This window comes from Archocentrus centrarchus, chromosome 15, assembly GCF_007364275.1.
Source record: "Archocentrus centrarchus isolate MPI-CPG fArcCen1 chromosome 15, fArcCen1, whole genome shotgun sequence".
Lineage (NCBI taxonomy): Eukaryota > Metazoa > Chordata > Actinopteri > Cichliformes > Cichlidae > Archocentrus > Archocentrus centrarchus.
Window position 1 is genome coordinate 2,307,408 of NC_044360.1, and position 8,787 is coordinate 2,316,194.

Genomic DNA, 8,787 nt, shown 5'->3' on the forward strand with positions numbered 1-8,787 from the left:
CGAGCCGTGAGCTGCTCAGCCTGTCGGGCCATATTGCCCAGAATATGTGTTGTTTAATAGTTGATAGCCATTGAATGTAAACGTACTATTACACTGTCAGCAGCCAAATGAGCTTTTCCTCCTGTGTTGGTTATGTCACAGAAACATCACGTTTGGGGAAAGATTCACAAAGAGCATCTCTGTGATGTTTCACACATTCATTTCCAATTTTTTAATGAAGCAAACAGCACAATATGTCAGGATTGAGAGATTAATGAAATAGCTGCAACAAATCTTTGCAACTGTAGAGTTCAAATAAAGAAGATTGTGCAGCTGATGCAGGTTGAGAAGAGAAAACTGTCCAGTTCAGGACAAAGGAGTGTTTTCTCTCTGAGCTGAATGACACCGATGCATCCAAACCCTCAAAATGTCCTCAGTGTGGCACCGAGCGAGAAACCTTGGCAAGTGTGGCCATTGTGCTGCTTTCACACACGTATATGGGGGGGCACGGGGTAGGGGGTGGGATGAATGTGGGAGGTGTCCTTGTTTTTTAGACTTCTTCGTATAGACCCCCCCCAACTCCCTCCCTCCCTCCTCCTCCTCCTCCTTTATCCTCCTCTTCTCCCTCTTTTATCTGAGTGTTTGCGGCCCCTCATTCTCAAAGCGACTCAGAGCCGAGGAGCGTCACATGGTAAGAGGGCCTCTGCTCATGAACAGCTAACCTACTCTGCATTTCCACTCCTTCATAAAACTATCTGACAACATATTAGACACATTTTTTTGTTGTCAGGACTTATTGATGGGGCAGCACTGGAGAGGGGTGGCCTGGCTGGACTTGGGGGGTTGGGGGGTGGGGGGGGGCTTAAAGGAGGATTATTTTTGCTTCTGTCTTTGTTTTTGTCTCTCAGACCCTCTGATTAAAAGCTGCAGAGGAAATGTGAGATTTACTGTAATAACAGAACGGTCTGATGTGTCAAAGATGTTACAAAAAAGGAAGGGGGGGGCAAATAGCACCATATTAGTGTAGAAGTGGAGGAAAACTATAAATTCTGCTGGTGTGTTGTTTCTATGTAACATTCAGGAAGCCTTTTTGGTGACGTGCTCTCTTTGAACACTCAAACTGCAGAAAGCAGAGGTGATGATGTGGGAACTTTAGAAGCTGGGAGGATGGTTAGGATCTTTTCAGGAACTACAGTGTGTACTACTTGTATTCATTTTATTTGTCACAAGAATCAATAGTTAAATAATCATTTACCTGTATTAACTTGTGTGCTGCATCGTAATGGAATGGAAATGATGTCCATCCAGCATAAACTGGCTCCATGTAAGTCAGACTTCGGAGTGTTTCTTGTGTTACTGTAACAGACTACATGTTAAAGACGGACATTTGAGCCTTGTTTTTAGAATTTTGTTATCTTTGTGTTTTGATACTGGCCGTGAAGAACGAGGGGTGGATCTGACTGAGAACCTGCAGGACTGCGCACAGTTTAGCCCCGCCCTAAAGATGTGTTACTCTAAATGTGGCCATAAATCAGATGATCAGCACGGCTGTTTGATCATAGGCACAAATCAGGCTTTTGCAACCACAGAAGTCACCCCCTGCTGGTCATTAAAAACAGTACATATGTGGCTACTTTCATCTTTTATAAGATGGTAACAATGGGTGCTGGTTCTGCTTTTTAAGAAGGAAAACTGGAAGGTGAGCTCAAACTTCATGGGAAACACAGTCTTCAGCCTCCCCAGGAAGGTCTATGCCAGGGTGCTGGAGAGGTGAACCTCAGACTCAGGAGGAACAATGTGGTTTCCATCCTGGTCGTGAAACGCTGGACCAGCTCTTTTAGGACATTTGAGGGTGCTGAGGTTTGCTTACATGATGATTTATCCTCCATGCCCTCTGAAGAAGAGTTCACCTTCTAGGCAGCTGTTGTGGATAGGAAGGATTTGCAGCACTGAGGAGGAGTTTGAAAAAGCAGCTTTGTGTTCTTGTTTCTGGGAAAAACAGCATGATCCAAATATTTTTAATGAACGGCTCTCTAGTGCCAGACAAATGGATAGAAATGACCCGGCATTGAAGCATCCTGCTCAAAAGAGATTCCATTGTTTTACCTTCTCTTTCACCCTCTCCCCCATGCCCTTAAACATGTGGTGAGGAAATATTGGCACGTTTGGTTTAGCGACCCTGCTGTTGGCAAAATGTTTCTTAATCCTCTTGATTTGCCTCACGGTTTTCTTGTAATCTTGTAGAGACAGATATATATTTGTATGATGAACCTCCAAATTAGATTCTCTTCCCTCTGGAAACTCTCTTTGTTTGACCTGTATGGACTGTAATGCCACTATTAAAAGGGATCATGTATCACATCCACATACAGGTAAAAAAAATAATAAAGTGAGTGGAAGACTCACTCGTAGGGACACCTGTAGTAAAGGTGTCCTTGTGGATTTTGTTAGTGGTGAAAGCCAAATCAGAAATAATGATGAGAGGTGTGCTGTACCCAGCTCGACACGACATCTACACTCTGCGTTTGTGGGTACTGAAGTGGTTGTTCTGTGGAAACCTGTTGTTGGAGGCCAGTCGGTCTCGGTACACCCGCTGTCGGGAATAAATCAGACCTGTTCCTACTGGTCTGTTCATCACTTATGAATTTGTAGGTGCAGCTAAGTGTTGGCAGTTTGGCAGCCTCAGAATCAACTCTCTGCCTTTCGCAGATGTCGTGGTTCTTCTGGCTTTATCGGCAGGTAACCTCCAGCTCGCAGATACATGCCATCTCATTCTAACTCCCTCAGAGATAGGGTGAGGAGCTTGGTTATTTGGGAGGGACCAGAGTAGAGCAGCTACCCCTCCACATCAAAAGGAGACAGTTAGGTTGGTTAAGCATCTGACCAGGATCAGGATGTCTCCGGTGCGCCTCCTAGGTGAGATGTTCTGGACTCAGAGGCAGACTGGAGAGATTATGTGTGTCGGCCTTCTTGGGAACGCTTCAGTGTCTCCATGGAAGAGCTGGAGGAGGTGGCTGTTGTCCCTGTGACCTGGACATGGAAAACAGATGGATAGAAGGATTAATATAATATTTACACGTTTACATGAAAGTACTGTATCTTGAGTTACTTTGTGACTTCCACTCTTAGAATTAAAAGAAGCCTAAAATGGCAGTTTGTATTTATGACCCAGTCGATGTGTCTGTTTGGCTTTATTGATGGATTAACAAAATATTCTACTGATTGGAAAACTGTGTCTGATTCTGCTCACGCAAAACAAAACCCACTGTGATCCCCAGGAGCCTGATGTACTTGTGATTTAATCTTCCATTTAATTACAACACAAACATTATTAATGGCTCTCATTGTGGCTGATCACAAAAATCGCTGCATCATTAACCACACAGTGCACAGGGTTTTATGACACTGACCTGTGGATGTGCCAGGAGCCATTCCTCTAATAATTCAGATTTGTTTTCATAACAGCTAAACTGAGAGCAGAGAGGAGGTGAAATGAGTCAAAAGTTTAACAATAAAATCCAAGAAAAAAAAATGCATCTAAAATGACAAACATTCAGTTTCAGTGAATTTGTTGACAACAACACGTCTGAGCTGGACTCTTCTCGGGGGGAGTGTTTCTGACGCTTGGATGATTTTCAATGAGCCACTGACAGACTCCCACCCCGCTGAGTGTCCATTGTCCATTTTTTAACGCTTAACACTCGTGTGTCCGGATGGTCTTTGGGACTCAGTGCTTCAGGATTCGGATGAGAAAGGCATCAAAAATAAACGTAGAGATGTCCAGTCATTTGTATGCTATGGTGCTAATTTCCTGCACTGATTAAAGCTGAACTGACCCAGTTCTTCTGCACTGTCATTAAAGTTTAATTGTGGTTTCTATTCAATTATTCCTTTGGAGTTGGAAACAAATCATGTTTCTGTTCTGTGGTAAATAAATTCGATGGGTGGAGCACAGGAAGTTAAGAGTAATGAACGAAGGAAAAGGCATTAGAAGAATCTTCTTCCTATGGGGTGGGGGGGGGGGGGGGTGTTTACAAGTGTACATTTTAAAAAGTTAATACAAACCACAGACTGTATCAAAAGGTTGACATAACCACAGTAACATCACATGTTGGTTTCTGGACTCTGCATTTTGATTCACTGCTAGCACTGTTAGCATTTTAGCTGCTGCCATGTTGGAAGTGAACATATTATGACAAGAGGGTGGAGTGCTAAATTATCTGCTAATACTAAGCAACCTGTACACTAAACTGTGTCTGTGCGCATATACCTGCTAATCACTGCTAAGTACCAGATAAAATACTGGATGATATGAACCTTTTCTCAGATATTTGCATTAAAATGCTTCAAGTCGGTCGAAAGGACCAGTGCAGGGACTGTAATTACCAACAGCCACCTATCCAAGTGAACCAATAATAATAATCACCTCAGATTCATTTGGTCATTAGAGAAACTGCAGCTTTTGGTTTTATTTTTCAGTTCTGGAAGTTGATTAAAATCTTGAACATCCATCCATCCAGGGAGGGCTGGAGCCTATCCCAGCTGCCACAGCGTGAGAAGCAGGGTACACCCTATACAGGCCATCAGGGCTAACACAGACAACCATTCACAGCTACAGTCAATTTATGACCCACAGTTAACCTAACAGGCGTATTTTGGGACTGTGGGAGGAGCCGGAGACACCTGTGTCACAGTCCAGCAGTGTGGGAGGCAGGATCCAAATGCAGGAAACCTGAGACGGAATATAATTCAAGGGTAGATTTATTCAAAAACTTCTACATCATAAATATCAATTACCATTCATTGAAATTTTATGGGGACAGGAAGTAGAGTGCTTGGAGAAACAAAATCACAGGACTTTCTGTTAAGCTGTGAAAATATGACACTAATACTTGATTCCCATCTCACAGTGCCATGAAAAAGTAATCTGTTTGTGTTAAAGGACACAAACTCTCTTTTTTTTAACCACACAGATTTGGAAGTGATTTATTTCAGCTGGGATTTATTTCATGTCAGAAACAGTTTTTTTTTTGTTTTTTTTTTTTGTCCACTCAAAACTACAAAGAAACCAGAGATTTTAAAAAAGTGGCAACTGTTGCATTTTAACCCAAACCACAATCATTTTCTAGTCCTCATCCTCCCATTGGCTCATAAGGGTGGTGATTATGTTACTTAAAACAATCAAGAACATTACAATTAAAAATTCAGAGCTACAAGATGCCTGTTTATTTATGTTGTAGGTACAAAGCAGCATGATTAACGAGCTGGAGTGGAGCGTCTGCCCAGCTGATAAATGTCACAGTCATTTCTTTCTACTTTGGTGTTTTAGTTCATAAAGGTTTGATTGTCATCACCAACCAATCTCCAACCTACTCTGCCTGTTAATAAATATAATTGCAGATTAAAAGTGTTTCAGAAGAATTATCAGCTTTCAAAACTTTTCTTATCTTCCAAAAACAGCCACAATGAGTGTCCTGCCATGTTGTTTCCTCGTCCTCCTCCTCTTCGTCCCCATCCTCACTGAGGCCAAACGCCAACCAGGCCAGGACAAACCCGACAAACCCCGGCAGCCTCCCACATCGCCCCAACCGGCCAAGAGACCCAGAAATCGCTCAGTGCCCGGCTCCGGAGAGCTCACCACCAAGCAGGGCCACCGTTGCATCTGGCAGACATCCGGTGAAGGTCTGGTGAGCCTGCTGGTCAACTGCAGCATTGAAATACAAGGAGACCTGCAGAGGTGAGCAACACTTAGCGTTACATAGTATCTCTCAGTATCTGTTGGTAATCTTCTGGAAAGGAGAGGTACTAAGAGATGCTGGAAAAACCAAACAAAAACAGAGTGAATGGATCCTTTAAAACCTCAATATGAGATTTGAGTTTCAGTAAGTTCAGGAATCTTCTACCATGCACATTAGTCATTACAAGTCCTGACACATATTTCCTTACACTTAACGGACAAAGTCCATGTGTAGAAAGATGGAGATGGCACCATCAGTTTTACCTGGGACCACTCTTTGGTTTCACTTTTGTTATGGGAATGTTGTGAGACCAGGTTTTCCTGTTAAGGCTTAGTACTGAGTATAAACACATTTAGAGGGGAAATACTTGAAGTCAAGTATAGCTAAGCTGCTGTGTTATAATCATTCACTCCTGAAGCTCACCCTCCCACAGAGAGCTTTCCATACTCACCACTACAGGTGATTTAAGAACAGTGAGCTCACTGATATCCAAAGATGCAGCCAATTCATTTTGATAATAACAACACAGTCCATTAACATTAGTGGAAATGAGTGTAAAAAATGAGTGTACACAATGAGGGAGTGAGTGCAGTGGAAAAAGAGCTGAGTGTGTTTCTCTCTGGAAACAGTATGACAGTTCAGAGCACTGAGAGGCGGCTGAAGGAGAGTCACTGATATAAATGCAAACTCCTCTGTTAAAGTGAAGGGAGGCAGCCTGCAGCCTTGGAGGGTTTGACAGTCGCTCTCTGGATAAATGTGACAGCTGCTTTATTACAAAGAAGTCTGCCATATCATATTTTAAAATTTTTATTCTATTATTTTATGTTATCTTATTCTTTCAGCTCAACTGCATTTTGTCTAACAGCTATTATTTTAAATGCGGTTACATATAAATTCACTTGACATGTGCAAATGTACCCATTTTATTAATGTCAGTAACTCGTATTTACATTGCATTATGCTATGTAACAGATCTGCACATGGAAACAAGTAATACAGTAGTCAGACAAATACTCTTCCAAGAAACATCAGCAGGACACATCACCGTCTGTCCAACCATCATTCAGTTTTTGCTGAACTCTCTTGACTTCAATCTTTGTGCTCCTCCTCCAGGTATTGGTGTCGTTATGCGGGGAAACCAGACCTTTGCCAGGCCTATGGGGTGAAGTCCAGCCAGTACTGGAAGCAGCTCGTGGGAAAGCTGAAGAAAAGGCAGAATGCCTGTGAAGGGGAAAAAGTCCTGAAGGCCAAAACCTGCAAGAAGGCACCAGCTGAGGCCCACATGAAGCTCGCTCAGCGCAGCGGGGTGGAGGAGAAGAAGGGAGGGAAGGAAGAAGGGAAGAAAAAACCAGCTGGGAAGAGCGTAGGTGGAGGGAAAGTGGAGAAGAGGAAGAAGAAGGAAGAGGAGGAAGAGGAGAAGAAGAAGAGGGAGGAAAGGACTGAGGCTGAGGATGAGGAGGGAATGCAGAACGACATGGAGCCGGTGCAGGCTTACTGCAGCGAGGGCTGGCACTCCATCTGCTCGTTCTTTGTCAAGTTCTTTGAAGGTTAATTAGAAATTATTTTGGATTTATGATGGTGCGAATTCACAATCTGAAAACAACACTGGAAATTATGTTTCTGAATCTCATGGGAAACATCAGGCAGCTCATTTATAACATTCTCTCTTTCACCATGGAGCTGTTATTAATAAGAAAACACCCCACTTTATTGTATTTGGTCTTAAAAACTTTGGTAATATCATCTTTTTATAGAATTTTTCTTTAACCTATTAGCCCCGTAGCATCTACTTTGACATGTTATAATGGAATGATAATTACAACCAGGTAATATAAATTATGCAAAAATCATTACAATCAAAGCTATTAATGTTCAAGCTATTAATTTATTATAAGGTCATTATAGACCATTAATTTAAGCTGACATTGGAAAGAGCCGGTCCTGTGAAGGTACTTTTCGTAATCCTTCACAGGAACCTTTTGGAAATTTGAACTAAACTTTGCACCAGTAGGGGGCAGCATTTTATCAGTGGGTGTGTCGAAGTGTTTTCAGATGTGTGCTGCTGTTATTTTAACTTTTAATATTTGTTTTTAGTCCAACTCCCATTTCCTCAAGAAATGACTCCCGGCACTGTGGTGTGGTATTTGAGACATAAAGTTTGCTCAAATTCTGTTGATCATTTCTGTTGATTTTCAAAGGTTTTACAATAATTTCAAACCCAATGATTCATGTTAAGTTCCTCTAATAAACCAATCTGTTTCTACTAGATTTCAGTTTTTGTTTGAGCATATTTAGAATTTCGATGTCTCGTCATTGTAGCTGTTTTCTAGAAATCAGGTGAAACTAAAGAATTGAGTCTTATAAACTGTGTCATGTCCAAACTGTCTGATAATAAGTGAAATTAATGCTTTTGTGGGCAACAATCAGTCAATGAGAATAGTGATTACTAGCTTCATTCTATTTGTTTTTTACCAACTTTGCATGACTTTAATTTTCTAAATCAGTTAACAATTGTTGTGTAACTCTACAATAAAGTGTTTAAAATAAATATTTCCCCATTTCTAATCATGTGATTAACATTAATTGGTCTACACATGCACCGTAAAAGTTCATATTCTTTCCAGTCATTAAACTGGGATGATATAATGACCATAAAAGATAAACAATTTTGGAGTTTTGTGGTTTTTATCGAAGTAATATCAACACAGTATCACATAGTATACACTATACAGCCAAAAGTATTCACTCGTCTGCCTTCACACACACATGAACCTGAGTCACATCCATTCTTAATCCAGAGGCTTTAATATGATGTGGGCCCACCCTTTGCAGCTATAACAGCTTCAGCTCTTCTGGGAAGTCTTTCCACAGGTTTAGGAGTGTTTATGGGAATTTCTGACCATTCTTCCAGAAGCACATCTGTGAGGTCAGACACTGATGTTGGAGAGAAGACCTGGCTCACAGTCTCCGCTCTAATCCATCCCAAAGGTGTTCTATCAGGCTGAGGTCAGGACTCTGTGCCGGCCAGTCAAGTTCTTCCACACCAAACTGGCTCATCCATGTCTTTATG

At 41.7% G+C, this 8,787-nt stretch overlaps 1 protein-coding gene across 1 annotated transcript; it reads left to right on the forward strand.

The window, feature by feature from the left end:
• Nucleotides 1-576: 576 nt before the first annotated feature.
• fgfbp3 (fibroblast growth factor binding protein 3) lies at nt 577-7,980 on the forward strand. Its single transcript, XM_030748017.1, has 3 exons — nt 577-670; nt 5,440-5,716; nt 6,831-7,980. Exons 2-3 carry the CDS (start codon nt 5,445-5,447, stop codon nt 7,267-7,269), a joined length of 711 nt encoding a protein of 236 aa, XP_030603877.1. The 5' UTR covers nt 577-670; nt 5,440-5,444; the 3' UTR covers nt 7,270-7,980.
• Nucleotides 7,981-8,787: the final 807 nt, after the last annotated feature.